The 17688-nt window shown below is 31.4% G+C and overlaps 1 protein-coding gene across 1 annotated transcript; it reads left to right on the forward strand.

The window, feature by feature from the left end:
- Positions 1-5277: 5277 nt before the first annotated feature.
- On the forward strand, positions 5278-6478 carry LOC126706666 (ethylene-responsive transcription factor ERF109). The gene has a single exon (XM_050406201.1). The coding sequence runs from the start codon at positions 5390-5392 to the stop codon at positions 6296-6298; it is 909 nt and encodes a 302-aa protein (XP_050262158.1). The 5' UTR covers positions 5278-5389; the 3' UTR covers positions 6299-6478.
- Positions 6479-17688: the final 11210 nt, after the last annotated feature.

A 17688-nucleotide genomic window follows, 5' to 3' on the forward strand; every position in this document is an offset into this window, starting at 1 on the left:
CCTAAATGGTAAATTATTACTGGTTCTAATTTATATTCACCACTTGAATTATTTTTTTGCCCACTGTAATAACTGGTAAAAACTTATCACTTAAGATTTGTTTAAAAATATTATAGACCTAACATTTCTCAAAAACAAAGTGATACACGAGAATATACTGTAATTGTTATTTAACGGAATGATTAATGTGATGATTTCTTCAAACCTCAAATAATAAGTGTGTTAGCTCCCTTAAAAAGCTAAGAGCACAACATTTTTATAATAAAGTGTATGTAGCAAGATGTTAATGATAGATTAAAAAAAATGGTGCTAATTGTGAATTTATTTTCTTATTTTACTCTTTTAATTTATTTTGTTAATTAATGGATACATGCCATGATGAATCTTTTAATTGACACTAGGCCTGAAAAAAAAAATCGCATGTATATATTTAAATTATATTTTATTGTAACAAATAAATTTTTATTTAAAATTTCCTTTATTTTATTATTTATGTTATTTTATTTCCTGTATACATCGCATGATTATACTCCACTAGGAGTTTTTCTGTTTTTGTCTCCATTTGACTGCTACTAAAGACAGAGAATGGTAGAAAACAGTATTGCCGTGAAAAGCTTTTATGTACTTTTGCTTCCCAATGTTGTTACTATTTCTGTCGCGTAGTCTCCACTCTGTAGAAGCTGCTACCTTTTGCTAAGAGGAAGGAAACTTCCACAGTCCACGGTGAAGTCCTAACTCCTAACTCTACAATCTCCTCAAAAGCCAATAAACGCAGTTTCAAAAAGTCCGCGTGTACCCCCACAAAATACACACCTCCCCGTTATATATAACCGCCATGTCAACACCAATGCTACTCACTATCTTACGTCACCCTTTTTGTCTATATATCATCGTAACGTCGCTTCTCTGTATTTATGGGTCCCTCCCACCACAGAAAATGTACCCAACAAAAAAAAAAAAAAAAAAAAAAAAATCAATGTTTAAACCATCCCATTCCCAATGGACCATCCCTAAACTGATTCAAATAGCTAAAATTATAAATTTGATGTTGAGTGTATTGTAAAATGAGAATGTAAAATAAATAAAGCAAATACTCTAGTATATCATGTATCCTTCTGGATATATGATTTTTATTTTAAACATTGAACTATAACTAGTTTTAGCATAACTCTAATATTTGATTAAGGGAATCGTTAATGAATGCGTTTAAAAATTATTTTAAAAAACCTTTTATGAAAAAAAAAAATATTAATTAATTATTTTAACGACTTTACAACTTTGTATAATCCTCGTGTAAATAGTATAAAAGTTTTCTAAACTCATTTACTAACAATTGGCCAAGTAACAGACCCTTTGATTAATCAAGGGCACAAGACAAGAGGGGGATCCTCTTGGAACCCTTTTTTCTTTTTCTTTTTTTGAAACTGATCCTCTTGGAACAAGCATTGCTCTCAAATAAATAAATAAAGGTACTTTCCCATGGGCAAAACGACACATATCATAAAACTCAAATTAGGTCAGAGAATTACAATATAAATTTGATAAAAAAAAAATCAAGTTAACCATTAAAAACTAAAATACTTGAGATAAACAAAGTCATTTTTTTTTTTGGAGAACAGGGTAGAATAATAATATATTATAAACAGCCAACGTAGTCTGAGTATTGGCTAAACGCCTTAAACAGTACATGTCAACAGTATCAGATAACAAAAAATTACAAGAAATTGGGTCAAGGCTCCAATCTGTGTTTGGCGTTGACGATGAGCTTCAGCGACGACGAGAATGAGATGACAAGGTTCCGATCTGTGTTTGGCGGTGACTTTTCAATCCATAAAACTTGATTTGAAGGTATGGGTTGGTTCGAACGAGGGATGGGTCGATGGAGGTGGGTTGGTGAGGACGAGGATGAGGGATGGGTCGGTGAGGATGAGGGATGGGTCAACGAAGGACGAGGACAAGGGATAGGTCGACGGAGTGGCTTGCATGCGACAGCGGGGCCGTGTGTTGAGGGGTGGTTCTGGGCATCCACGACGAGAATTGGTTTGAACAAGGACGGCAATCTGATCGGCGAAGATGTGCTTGGGTTCTTTAGGTGGAGTGTGCTTGAGCTCTCTCTCTTCAGGTGTGTATTTTTTGGAGTGTGGGTCGGTGGACTGTGGGTCGTCGGACTAGAGCTCGGTCTATGGAAACTCACTGTTTGGTGCGTCTTGCTCTGTGGAGCTCGGTCACAACTGAGCTTGGAGAGTGTTTGTGAAGGGTGCGTGTGAGAAGCTTGAGAGAGTGTGTGAGGAGTGTAATTGATTTGAAGGTAAAATAAAACTTGAAATGGTTTTACGAGCCAAGTGGGTTATTTTATGGTCAACGCAGAAATTGATTTCCGTTTGACCGAATTTTCTGTGTTTACCAAACACACTAAGGAGTGTAAAATGGTTTCCTGAAACCATTTTCAACCAAAACAAATGCACCCTAAGATGCATTTATCTACAAACAAAGACAAAAGACACAAAATGCCATTGGTTTTTATTTTGTTAATATTTTTTATTTTTTGTTTAATAAAATTGGTTATGTTTTGGGCCGAGGATTTACATAAGGAAGATACAAGTTCAAATTTTCTTTCTCCACTTATTATTGTTATGATGTGTATGTATCAAATAAATATAAATTTTACAATATACAGATATATATAAAATTAGTACTATAGTAAAACAAAAATTAATTTTTCTGCACTTACTCGTATATCGGTATATTGTCATATAAGCTTTTAACTCACTTTTTCATGTCAGCATTAAATTTTCTAAGCTATAAATGCTAAAATGATACTAGAATCAAATTTAAAAATATATATATCATCTAATTTTTTATAGGAAAATAATTATAAGTATATATCATCTAATTTAGCTTTTATTAATTTATTAGCCATAGATTTGCCTCCTCTTCAACAAATAATAATAAGGTAAATTTTAGTTACTGTTTTTTATATTGTATTGATCAATGTAACCTATGCTTAAATTTAATTGAAAAACTTAACCTGCAACAATTAAGGGATAATATCAAGTGCCCATATTCAGACACTTCCACCCCTAACTTCCTTCCTACCAGCACATTGTTTTTGAAATTGATAGTCTCCTTTAATGGTAACGGTAAGGGTGTCAATTTGGCTTAGCATATTGGGTTCGTATTGTGTCGAGGTAAGGGTATTTGACTAAATGACTCAACCCGAACCCAACCCATTTAATAATCGTGTCATGATCCTTTAACCCTAACCCGACCTATTGGCGGGTGGACCTGACCCAACCCACTTGACACATTTAATAAACGAATCATGTTGGGTTGACACGAATGTAACATAACCCATTTCAACCTGCATAATATTAAATTTAACATCCATCTAGAAATAATTTTTTTTACATCCCAAAAGTAGTGCATACACTTCAAGTCTTCAACCCACATTTAAAATAATATAGTTCAACAAAAATATAACATTCATCTAGAAATAAATTCTTTACACTCTAAAAGAAATGCATACAGTTCAACTCAAATCAAGTAGCATCATAAAAAAACAGCCAAGAATTTGTCAATCTTTTCTCCCTTACTCCACTCATCAACAATAAGACAATTCTTATAAATAGAGTAAGTCAATTCTAAGTGACAGAAAGCACACCAGTAGCAAAGAGCATTCTCAATCATAAGAAAGGTAGAATTCCACATCCAAAGACATTTGATTCATCAACAACTTGACAAAAGTAATTTGTACCATCAATTAAACTGTTGTAAAAATTATTGTATCTATAACCATGTTTTAAAAATCGAAACGGTTAAAGAATCTAAAGAGTGATGGGTCTCGAATTTTACTAGCTCTTGATTGGTTTTTACTAGACCAATTTAGGATCTAGTTCCCCATTGAATAGGTTGAATTGGCCTGTTTGGTATAGTATTAAAAACAGTGTCTATAACATTACTCATTTACACTTCTACATATTTTTACAAATTCAATTATATTGGTCATTTGTAGTGGAGCATTTGTTTATTTTAAAAAGATAAACTTATCAAAAATATGAAAAAAAGAAAAGAAAGATAAAGGACAAGTGCTACGTCCAAACATTTTTATAATATTTTCACACTAAATCCTAAATGGTAAATTATTACTGGTTCTAATTTATATTCACAATTTAAATTATTTTTTTGCCAACTGTAATAACTGGTAAAAACTTATCACTTAAGATTTGTTTAAAAATATTATAGACCTAACATTTTTCAAAAACAAAGTGATACACGAGAATATACTGTAATTGTTATTTAACGGAATGATTAATGTGATGATTTCTTCAAACCTCAAATAATAAGTGTGTTAGCTCCCTTAAAAAGCTAAGAGCGCAACATTTTTATAATAAAGTATATGTGGCAAGTTGTTAATGGTAGATAAAAAAAAAATGGTGTTTATTTTCTTATTTTACTCTTTTAATTTATTTTGTTAATTAATGGATACATGCCATGATGAATCTTTTAATTGACACTAGGCTTGAAAAAAAAATCGCATGTATATATTTAAATTATATTTTATTATAACAAATAAATTTTTATTTAAAATTTCCTTTATTTTATTATTTATGTTATTTTATTTCCTGTATACATCGCATGATTATACTCCACTAGGAGTTTTTCTGTTTTTGTCTCCATTTGACTGCTACTAAAGACAGAGAATGGTAGAAAACAGCATTGCCGTCAAAAGCTTTTATGTACTTTTGCTTCCCAATGTTGTTACTATTTCTGTCGCGTAGTCTCAAGTCTGTAGAAGCTGCTACCTTTTGCGAAGTGGAAGGAAACTTCCACAGTCCACGGTGAAGTCCTAACTCCTAACTCTACAATCTCATCAAAAGCCAATAAACGCTGTTTCAAAAAGTCCGCGTGTACCCCACAAAATACACACCTCCCCGTTATATATAATAGCCATGTCAACACCAATGCTACTCACTATCTTACGTCACCCTTTTTGTCTATATATCACGTAACGTCTCTTCTCTGTATTTATGGGTCCCTCCCATCACAGAAAATGTACCCAACAAAAAAAAAAAAAAAAAAAAAAAAAAAATCAATGTTTAAAGTTTAAACCATCCCATTCCCAAGGGACCACCCCTAAAATGATCCAAAGGCCAATCCGGATCCCACTTATCAATTTTCCACGTGACACCCTCAAACCCCTTCAAACCCGTGTGTGATCTGTGTGCTTGCTGGGCTTGCCACGTCAACTCACCAACATATATATACCCCTCACTCTTTCTTTCACACACCCAACACCAAAAAAATCAATTTGACCAACAAAAACATTTTTTTGGCAACTGCAAGAAGAACAACAAAGAAGTAGAAGAAGCTCGCTGCTGCTAACTGAAACATGTACAACCCTTTCAAGAGAACTAAGATCACTCAAACTCAATTAACTCAACACTCTTTCACGCCGCCACCTATGCCTCCGCCTCAACAGCACCGTCTTTCGCCCGACGATGAACTCTCCGTCATGGTCGCCGCCCTCACCAACGTCATATCCGGCTCTTCCTCCGCCACCGCCACCGTCCCCGCCGATCAACAATTCTACGGCTACCCATGGCAGCCTTCGCCGCCGCCACCACCCACATTCGACGGAGCTGCCGCGGCCAGCGCTTCTTCCCCAACAAGCACCGGAACTGACTGTACGGACACGTTTTTGCCTCCATCGTCTGAATTGGACACCTGCCACGTCTGCAACATCAACGGCTGTCTTGGCTGCAATTTTTTCCCGCCACCACCGACCCAAGAAAATACTACTGATAATCATCGTCAGCATCAGCAAGGAAAGAAAATTGTAGTATCGTCCGGGTCCGGGTCTGGGTCTTCAAAGAAACAAACACAGCAAAAACAACAAAGGGTGAAGAAGAACTTCAGGGGAGTGAGACAAAGGCCATGGGGCAAATGGGCCGCTGAGATCCGAGACCCGAGAAAAGCGATCCGAGTCTGGCTCGGCACATTCACTACTGCAGAGGAAGCAGCCCGAGCCTACGACAGAGCCGCCATCGAGTTCCGCGGACCACGAGCCAAACTCAATTTCCCCTTCTCCGATTACACAGCAGCAAATTCATCAAATTCATCCGATTTAATGACAACTGCTGAGAATTCTGCCGAAATTGAAGTCACAAATTTAATGGGGAATGGAAATCAGGACAATAATTTCGTCGATGAGCAATGGGATGAATGGATGATGACGCTCATGAATGGTGGTGATTCGTCAGATTCAGCTGGTAATACTAGCAACGCTCTTAGTTATTAAGTCCATAGGAAGTCTAATAGCCAAGTGTACAAGTTGTGAGCTTGTTTTTTTTTTTTTTTTGTTACAATTCGTTTAATTTTGGCCAAAAAACAACAATTATGTTACATTATGTGTCTTTTTTTTGGGAATATTATCTCCAAAAAAAAAATTATGCTAAATATAGTGTTGTTTCTTAAAATTTGTTTTGTTGTTCTTGTTTTAGTCGAATGAAATCAAAAAACTATGTTCGACGTTGTTCAAAACAAAGAAGATTGTGTTTGACGTAGAGGAAACTAGGAAGAAGGGAAGGGGCGAGTAAGAATAAGAGTGAGATGGGACCCACACGGCCACACGGCCACAGTGTAACGTAGTACGACTACTAAAAGAACACTCTTTTAGTAAACGAAACGATATCTATTATCCAATGATGTATCACTCTCTCTCTCTCAAGTCTCAAGTCTCACCTGATGAAAAAGAAACACTACTACCGCTTCTGGAATAATATGGGTCCCATTCAAAAAGGGTAGGACCTTGTGTTGGCCACCTCGGGGCCGACTGAGGGTCCCACGTCACGTTTACTAAATATATTTTTGGTCTTTGCCATGTCTTATTAGAAATGTCTAATCCAACATGTGCGTTTTTCTTTACTAACATGTTTAGCATGTGCCTTATAAATCACGTGCGGATTTGGGAGAAAAAATATATATTAGAAAGTTAGAACTTGAGTCACCTGACAACGTTTTTTATTTTTATTTTTTTTAATTTTGTGTTGAAAAATTATTGCAATTTTTTTTTTTGGGAAACTAAAAATTTATAGCAAGTTAGAAACACAGTTCTTACCCACACTTTACTACAGTTTTTTAAGTAACAAACTGTAATTAATTGTTAGTTATGTAGGACAGTTATAACAATACTTGTGTGAAAGTGTGTTGTTCTAGCTTTTTTGATATACTTTTTAATTTTTCATAATTTTTTTTTTAAAATTAATGATTAATGAATATGTTAAGGAATAAAGCATACATTAATCGAACCAATTATTTTTATATGTTTAAACATAAGGAAACTTGAAAGTGAGAGAATTACCCAATTGAGCATGTTTTATTGCCTTTTAGAATAAATACAATGAAACTGAATTATTCATAATTGTTTATAACAAACTTATCAGTTTAATATTATAAAGTAGATTGAAGTCGTGACAACTTGACAACATTTTTTTTAATGTGTTGAATAATTGTAGGGTCACATTTTCTGTACATATTTTGCTATAATTATCTTATATAATAGATTGTAATAGATGGTTTGATACTTTCACATGATTTTTTTTTTTTTTCATCATTAACAGTCAAGTCATATAAGACAATTGTGACAGTATGTGTGAAAGTGTGTAATAATAATACTATAATTATTCTTTTGTGTTTGGAATTTTTTGATAGAAGGAAAACTTGAAAACGAGAGAGATTACCCAATTGAGCATGTTTTATTGCTTTTTTTTTTTTTTTTTTTTTTTTTTGATAGGACGTTTTATTGCCTTTTAGGATAAATACAGTGACACAGAATTATTTATAATAAACTTATATCAATTTAATATTATAAAGTAGATTGTAAAGACTGATTAAAAAACAAACAAAACAAAAAGATTGTAAAAGACGAGTCCATTGAATATTTGAATATTAATGGGGTCAAATAATATAAGATGGTGATGGGTCATGGGAGAGTTGCCTAGTTGGAAATTTGGAAGTTGGAAAAGAATAGGAATATATCTTTACTTTTTGATTTTTTTTGCTGAATATATCTTTACCTTTTGATTTGAACACATGAAAGCTACTTTACTCATTTTGTTACTCGTCATGGGACCGCGTAAGAACGGTCTCCATAGACTATAGCTGGATGGTTAGACTTAGAAGTAAGAAATTAGAACGGTCTCATCACATTTTATTATTTTAATAATATGACTTTGCTAACACGTGCTTAACCTGTTAATAGTACAACCTTAATTTAGTGTTTACACTCCTTTCTGATCCAGGAATTGGCGGCGTGTTATTTTATCATGTTGATTTCATGTCAATCTTCTTCACGGGGCTAAAATTTTCATCAATAATGGATAATTTAGTTTATCTTAATCCAAACTTTTGTAATTATTTTTTAAAAATAATTCTAAAGAAGGGAATTTAAATCATAATTCTCATTTTTATTTATTTATTTATCACGATTCTCTTTTATCAAGAAAACTGTTTCACAAACTTTTATAAACTAATTAGAAGTAATAAATGGTAAGAATTATTAAAACTATAGAGATGTTGGAATCATATAGAGGAATTTTTTTTTCCTAAAATAATATTCTTTGCTATAAGTTTTTTTTTTTGGTCAAAATTATTATTTTAAAATTATTACCCGTTATATTATTACAAAAATGTGAAATATTGTCATGTTTAGTTCATATATTTGTTCACAGCATTATGAAAATGTAATTACAAATAAATTCTTGGATTTATATTATTTAAGTGCAAAACATATGCACAGTAATGCTTGTGCTTGTGGCTTAGTGGAGGAAGTGCTTAGATTTCTATTTCTGAGGACAAAATTATTTTATGAGACAGTCTCATGAGACTTTTATTGTAAAATAAGAAATATAAGTTCAAATACCATACTGCTTACACTAAAAAGAAATCAAACCTAATTATTGTTTTGAATTTAAATTTGATAATAAAAAATAATTATCATGAAACGGATGTTGTAAAGATAAATCCAATCATCTTTATAAAAAAAAAAAAAAATAAATAAATAAATATATTTATTTTCCTCACTAACCCTCAAAAAATTATCATTCTTCAGCATATATTCTTCCTATAGTCCATGGTGGAATGAAGCTTCTAGTTCCCTACCTACCTCACAGGTCCTCTTGTTCAATTTTCTTTAGCCACCAGCCCCACTGTCTTCATTCAATCCGTCACCTCGACCTCTAGAGTCTAGCGTCTGGTCAGCGAGAAAGTTCAACATGTTTTGGAAACATGCATCCTCCCCTCACATGTATGGGGTCCCCACACATGTGAGGGGAGGATGCATGTTTCTGAAACATGCTGAACTTTCTCGCTGACCAGACGCTAGACTCTAGAGGTCGAGGTGACGGATTGAATGAAGACAGTGGGGCTGGTGGCTAAAGAAAATTGAATAAGAGGACCTGTGAGGTTGTCTTCATTCAATCCGTCACCTTGACCTCTAGAGTCTAGCGTCTGGTCAGCGAGAAAGTTCAACATGTTTCCGAAACAATGGCGGATGATCAAAGGGACTAGAGGGGGCCTGGGCCCCCCCAAATATTTTGCAAAATATCATTTTTAATATATGATGTAATTATATTTACAAGTAGCTAATTGGGAAAATACAACTTGGCCCCCTTTATTTTTTATTAAATTTCTAAATACTTTTTAGTGTAAGCATAGTCAACAAATAATTAAGTAATAATCTTCTCATAATATATGTCAAGAGTGATGATATATATATATATATATATATATACACGTGTGTGTGTGTATTTGGTTGTGAATAGCATTAGTATTTTTTTTTTTTTTTGGTGTGTAAAATGTAATAATATCTTTTCAAATGTAATTTTTTTTATTCCATGTAATTTTCAATTGTTTTAACTACATATCTATTATTTATAATTGATTTAATTACAATACTTGGCTGCCAACAAATTGTTAAAAAAAACTGTGTTTTATTTAATATTCAAATAACTTATAAATTATAGGGTAAACAATATACAATGACATAGTATTCTTTTACATCTAAATAAATAAGTAAAAAGAAACATAAAATATAAAATGAATTCTTCAAAACATTTTAAATATAATGATAATGATACGAATTTTTTCTTCTTCTTGAGTTTTTTGTTGTTTAGATATATGGTTTATGTTAATTGTGGCCTCCCCAAATAAAACTTCTTGGCACCACCACTGTTCCGAAACATGCTGAACTTTCTCGCTGACCAGACGCTAGACTCCAGAGGTCGAGGTGACATGCAATACCTTCTCTTGGTCAGCCCCTTTCTTTTCAAAAAGTGAGTCCCTTTATTATTTCTTGTAATATTTTTGATTTTAATAAATTTAAAGTTTCTCTCAAGAATAGACTACAAACTATAGTATACTCCACGAATAAAAATTTTCTCACTATACCACTTTTTATGTTTAAAAAAGAAAAAAATAAAATAAAAATAAACAGTGACAAGTTATGAATTATGATTAATGAAATATTAGAAAAAAATGGTACAAAAGATATGTATTCATAGTTTGCTTTAATTTTTGCTTACCGCAATGCGGGGTTGCATTTCTTTCACCAATCCTTAGTTTTTTTTTTTTTTTTTTTTTTGAGAATTTAAGATGCAATTTCAGTTATATAACTGTGAGAAGAACCCAGTGGGGGGAAAGGAGATAAGGACTGAACTGTCATTCTAAAAAAAGAGTGGCATATATCATATATGCATGCTTTTTCAATGCACTGTGCAGTCTATGCTCGCTTTCTTTTGCACAGCTTTTTAATTCACCAGACACGCTCACGAAAACCCTACAAAAACCTTTACAAAGCGAAGTCTCCTATTTCAACTGACATGAGTAAAAAGAAAAGGAAAAAAAATTTGGATAAGGATCCGTTAAATAGTTTTAGTTGGTCCCCTCAAATATTTGGATGGGTCCAAATAGCCCAAAAAAACTAATCAGTTAACCATTTTTCTTGCGCCCCCTCTACAGTCCAAATACAACCCAACAAAAATTCCCCAAATCATCAATATCATAACCAATAAAATTCCCTTAAAGGGGTTACAGACTTGCGGCATTTACAGCCACTGCCCAACATTTTATTGGGTAGATATCATTGAGAAAGACAAATTGAAGAACTATCTTACCGCATGCAACCAGTTCGTTCGAACTTTGGGTGTCAAACTGTCAATGGACTCAATGGCAATTAATTTTTAAGTAAATTGCAAATTACACCCCTAAAGTTTGAGAATTTAAATTTTACATCCTGGAATTTTAGAATTTGGATTTGAGTTTGACTACCCTTCAGTATTTTTTTAACTAGAATTTCCTTTTGTTTTAATGAGAAATTGTCACATCATCCATTAACAAAATAAAATGTAAAGATTAAAATCTACTACCACTTGTTATTGTATATTTAAAATAGCAGGAAATGTTCAATTAAAAAAGTACTGGAGGTAAGCCAAATCCTTTCAATTTTACCCTCTGAAGTTTTGTATATTTGGATTTTTTACTCTGACGTTTCAGAATTTAGATTTTACCCCCTAAAGTTTGAAAGTATTTGGATTTTACACCCAAAATTCTGAAATTTTAGGCTGTAAAACCCAAACACTTCCAAACTTTAAGAAATAAAATCCAAACACCCCTAAAATTTAGGGGGTAAAATCCAAATTCTAAAGCATCAGGGTATAAAATCCAAACACTCCAAACTTCAAGAGGTAAAATCCAAATTCTAAAATTTCAAAGTATAAAATTCAAATACTCTCAAACTTTAAGGGTGTAATTTACAATTTACCCTTAATTTTTTTAGTAATGTGACGTGCACGACATTTTTATGAAAAATTATAGGTAGCAAATTGTTATCGGTAAAGAGAAAAGTAAAATAAGTTATGGACTTATATTAGAATCAGTGACAAGTTACTATCTAGGATTTGTTTTGAAATTGTTGTGAAAAATTAAAATGTTGTGAATATAGAATTATTCTAATTTTTTAGTTTGTTAATAAATTATGCACATATGATTAAACAATTTATATGCCTTTTTAAATTGATTTATAAATTTATGGGAAAGTCAATTACAATATTTGACTTTTTTTTCAAAAGATAAAATACAATTTATTTTAGTAGTCAATATTGATGATGTAACATTGCAAATTATTAATATTAATATCCTAATTTTTGAAAATCCTCAAACAAAGTTTTTCAAAACTTTGTTAGTGTGATCCAAAAGTATGGTATTATCTGTTGGTCAATGTGATAAAATCAACATATTATTTCTAATTACCCAAAATCTGGAGATCCAAAGCCTTTTTTTTCTTCTTCTTCTTCTTCTTCTCTACTTAAATATTTATGTAATAAAATGTAATTTTTTGTCTACCATGATTTTTTTTTTTAAATAAACCATGTCACTTGAAACTTTTTTGGTTCATGCTCTCCCTCCCCCCCCCCCCCCCCTAAAACATGGTGGGGGGCCTTAACTCTTGAGGCTTATTTGGATCTAATAACGTAAAATAATTCATGGGTTCCACTTAGCTCACTATTACTCTTACCTAAAATTAATGATGCTGCTTTAGAAAACTACATTCCACCCTAATTTAATTTCATTTTTTCGTATTTAACTTAATTGATCAAAAATTTTATTGTAAAATAAAAAATATAGGTTCAAATACCATACTGCCTACACTAAAAAGAAATCAAATCTAATTATTGTTTTGAATTTAAATTTGATAATAAAAATAATTAATGAAATGGATGCTGTAAAGATAAATCCAATCATCTTTATAAAAAAATAAAAAATAAAATAAAATATATTTATTTTCCTCACCAACCCTCAAAAAATTATCATTCTTCGGCATATATTCTTCCTACAGTCCATGGTGGAATGAAGCTTCTAGTTCCCTACCTACCTCACAGGTCCTCCTATTCTATTTTCTTTAGCCACCAACCCCATTGCCTTCATTCAATCCGTCACCTCAACCTCTGGAGTCTAGCGTCTGGTTAGTGAGAAGGTATTGCATGTTTCCGAAACATGCTGAATTTTCTCCTAGTCAGCCCCTTTCTTTATAAAAAGTGAGTCCCTTTATTATTTCTTGTAATATTTTGGATTTTAATAAATTTAAAGTTTCTCCCAAGAATAGACTACAGACTATAGTATACTTCATGAATAAAAATTTCCTCACAATACCACTTTTTATAAAAGTGGCATATATCACATATGCACGCTTTTTCAATGCACTGTGCAGTCTATGCTCGCTTTCTTTTTGCACTGCTTTTTAATTCACCAGACACGCTCTCGAAAACCCTACAAAAACCTTTACAAAGCGAAGTCTCCTATTTCAACTGACATGACTAAAAAGAAAAGGAAAAAAAAAAAGACAAAAAAATTTGGATAAGGTTCCGTTAAATAGTTTTAGTTGGTCCCCTCAAATATTTGGATGGGTCCAAATAGCCCAAAAAAAAAACTAATCAGCTAACCATTTTTCTTGGGCCCCCTCTACAGTCCAAATACAACACAACAAAAACTCCCCAAATCACCAATATCATAACCAAGAAAATTCTCTTAAAGGGGTTACAGACTGGCGGCATTTACAGCCACTGCCCAACATTTTATTGGGTAGCTACCATTGAGAAAGACAAATTGAAGAACTATCTTACCGTATGTAACCAGTTCGTTTGAACTTTGGGTGTCAAACTGTCAATAGACTCGATGCCAATTAATTTTTAGGTAAATTACAAATTACACCCTTAAAGTTTGGGAGTATTTAAATTTTACACCTTGAAATTTCAGAATTTAGTTTTGAGTTTGACTTACCTCCAGTACTTTTTTAACTAGAATTTTCTTTTATTTTAATGAGAAATTGTCACATCATCCATTAACAAAATAAAATGTGGAGATTAAAATCTATTAATACTTGTCATTGTATATTTAAAAGAACAGGGGATGTCCAGTTTAAAAAGTATTGGAGGTAAGCAAAATCTTTTGGATTTTACCCCATAAAGTTTGAAAGTGTTTGGATTTTTTACTCTAACGTTTCAGAATTTGGATTTTACCCCCATAAAATTTGAAAATGTTTGGATTTTACACCTAAAATTCTAAAATTTTAGGCTGTAAAATCCAAACACTTCTAAACTTTAGGAAATAAAACCCAAACACTCCAAAGTTCAAGAGGTAAAATCCAAATTCTAAAATTTCAAAGTGTAAAATTCAAATACACCCAAACTTTAAGGATGTAATTTACAATTTACCTTTAATTTTTTTAGTAATGTGACGTGCACAACATTTTTATAAAAAATTATAGATGGCAAATTATTATCGGTGAAAAAAAAATTAATATAAGTTATGAACTTATCTTAGAATCAGTAACAAGTTACTATCTAGGATTTGTTTTGAAATTGTTATGAAAGTTAAAATGTTGTGAATATAGAATTATTCTAATTTTTTTGTGAATAAAGAATGCACATATGATTGAACAATTTATATGCCTTTTTAAATTGATTTATAAATTTATGGGAAAGTCAATTACAATATTTGACTTTTTTCAAAAGATAAAATACAATTTATTTTAGTAGTCAATATTGATGATGTAGCATTGCCAACTCTTAATATTAATATCCTAATTTTTGAAAATCCTCAAACAAAATTTTGAAAAACTTTGTTAGTGTGATCCAAGTTGCATCCAAAAGTATGGTATTATCTGTTGGTCAATGTGATAAAATCAACATATTATTTCTAATTACCCAAAATCTAGAGATCCAAAACCCTTTTATTTTTCCTTCTTCTTCTTCTCTACTTAAATATTTATGTAATAAAGTGTAATTTTTTGTCTACCATGATTTTTTTTTTTTTTTAACCATGTCACTTGGAAACTTTTTCGGTTCATGCTCTCCCCACCCCTCGCCTCCGCACAGCGGGCGATCTTAACTCTTAAGGCTTATTTGGATCTAATAATGTAAAATAATTCATGGGTTCCACTTAGCTCATTAGTAAAATCTTTTATCGTCAAAAAGGAGATAATTTGATGATAAAAAGCAATCATAATAGAGCGAACTTTACTAATTGATATTTTATATTACACATACAAATAAAAAACACAAAATAATTCAAATACTCATTTATATCATAAAAATAGTAAACTTAACATTTTTCAAACATGGGTAAAAATGTAAAATATAGTTAATACTCTCTGAGGTTTGGACTAATACCAATTAGGTTCAAGACTTTTTATAATTGATCAACTTGGTCTTTAAATCCAACTTGGACCATAAATCGTTACTCATTTTCCTCACAGTAATTATGGACCAAATTTGTAAGTTTTAAAAAGTTTTGGACTTGAGTTTACTGTATTTTATCCTTCTAAACAATTTTTTCACAACCTGACTAAGCCCAAACATTTAAAAATGAAAAATATTAAATACTTGATAAGTTGTAATCGATGAAATGTAAAATAATAAAAAAAATATACGATACAAAAGATTTGTATTCATAGTTACTCCCAGCTTTTGCAATTTGCTCGCCGCAACACGGGGTTGCATTAATTTCTTTCACTAATCCTTAGTTATTTTTGTTTGGAATTTAAGATGCAATTTCAATTACATAAACTGCAAGAAGAACCCAGAGGGGGAAAGGAGATATATAACTGTTATTCAATCTAGAATTATCTTTATTTCTCAATGAAAGAGTGGCATGCATGCCTTTTAAGTACACAGTGCTCACTTTCTTTTGCACAGCTTTTTAATTGACCACACACGCTTTCGAAAACCGTACAAAAACCAGTCGCAAAGTGAAGTCTCCTATTTCAACTGACACACGACCAAAAAGGGAGGGACAAAATGGCTCGACTTGAACTTGAACCCGAATTCGTGTGAGTCCAGGTTTTAACACATGAAATTCATGTCTTGTGCTTGTTTGCTCTTTCTTTCTTCTCATAATAGTTAGCTCAATTTAGTATTTACTTCTCTTATTTCCTTTTCTTATTTTATTTTCTTCTTTCTCAGATTAGTTAGCTCGAGTTCTCTTCTTAATTATTTTCACAGACACACACTTCATTTCATAAATCTACATTTGCACACTCATAGAGTCGAACCAACTGGCCAGAGCTTTAGTTACCATCAAAGCCTTTGTCCAGAAGTCACACCCACTTTCAGTAGTCATAGTTATAAAATTTTAATTCTTTATTGCCCATTTTCATTGTATGATAAAGTTATATTAAAATTTTGTATTATATATAAAAATGCTGACAAAATTACTTGCCAGCTTGAAATGTAATTATCAAATATAAATATTTTTACTTCTGAAAATACAACTAACATTGAGTAGATTGAGATTCAATTCATATTAATTATTTACTTATTTTCTTGCATTTATGTTTTATTTTTAAAACTTTATACGTATAGTTTTCTTTGTAAGTAATCTAATTTTATTTATATTTGTGAATCTAATGAGGTTGATAACGTGATATGGTTTGTATCTAGTTTTTGTTTTTATGTTCTTTTATGGTGATGATAAAATTAGTAAATAACTTTGGTGACTTAAGTATTTATGCATTATTTAATTTTAATTTAAAGATTTTATTTACTATTTAACATTTATTTTTTATTGTCTTTGTTTATTTGTAACGAAGAAAAAGATTATATAATTAAATTATATATATATATATATATATCCCAAGTTGACTCGATTATTAAAAAATTAGGTTAGGGTCATAGGTTTAACAACTTGTTCAAGACAACACGTCTTTGACTCGAAAGTTGATTGACCCTATTACCCAAACCCCAACATGTCTGTTAGGTCAAGTCAACAACTTTTATGGTGATGATAAAATTAGTAAATAACTTTGGTTACTTAAGTATTTATGTATTATTTAATTTTAATTTAAAGATTTTATGTATTATTTAACATTTATTTTTTATTGTCTTTGTTTATTTATAACGAAGGAAAAGATAATATAATTAAGTTATATATATATATATATATATCCCAAGTTGACTCAATCATTAAAAGATTAGGTTAGGGTCTTCGGTTTAACAACTTGTTCAAGACGACGCGTCTTTGACTTGAAACTTGATTGACCCAAACCCTAACATGTCTATTAGGTCAAATCAACAAGTTTGGTAAGAGTTGACACATAACAAGTTTCAAAGCATATGGAGTGATATTGGGTTGACACATAATATGAGTTCTAGTTAGCTTACTAATAAAGTTTTTTATTGTCGAATAAAATATGATCTGATGATAAAAAATAATTATCATAAAGGAGACTTATAGGTTGACATTTTATAGTATGCATAAAAAAAATAAAATAAAAAAAGAGAGAAAATGCTAGAACTACAAATCATTTTATAATATTTTTTACAAACTAGTAAAAATAAGAATCAATAAGAATTGACCACATCAACAGTTTGTGAAAATGTTGTAAAATAGTTTATACTCATAGCATTACTCTAAAAAAAAATGAATTGCTATGCACATAATATTTTCACAAAAAACCTAAGTGGCATGTTGTTACTAGTGGGTGAAAAAATAATTTCAACAATGAGTTCAAATTAGAATCAATAACTAAAAAAAAAAAAACAATAATTTAAATACTCATTTATATCATGAGATCACTGTAGTAAATTTCCAAACATTTTTTCATAACCCGACCCAGCCCAGCCCAAGGCCCCAAAC

The sequence above is a fragment of the Quercus robur genome, chromosome 11 (assembly GCF_932294415.1).
Source record: "Quercus robur chromosome 11, dhQueRobu3.1, whole genome shotgun sequence".
NCBI classification, from domain to species: Eukaryota; Viridiplantae; Streptophyta; class Magnoliopsida; order Fagales; family Fagaceae; genus Quercus; species Quercus robur.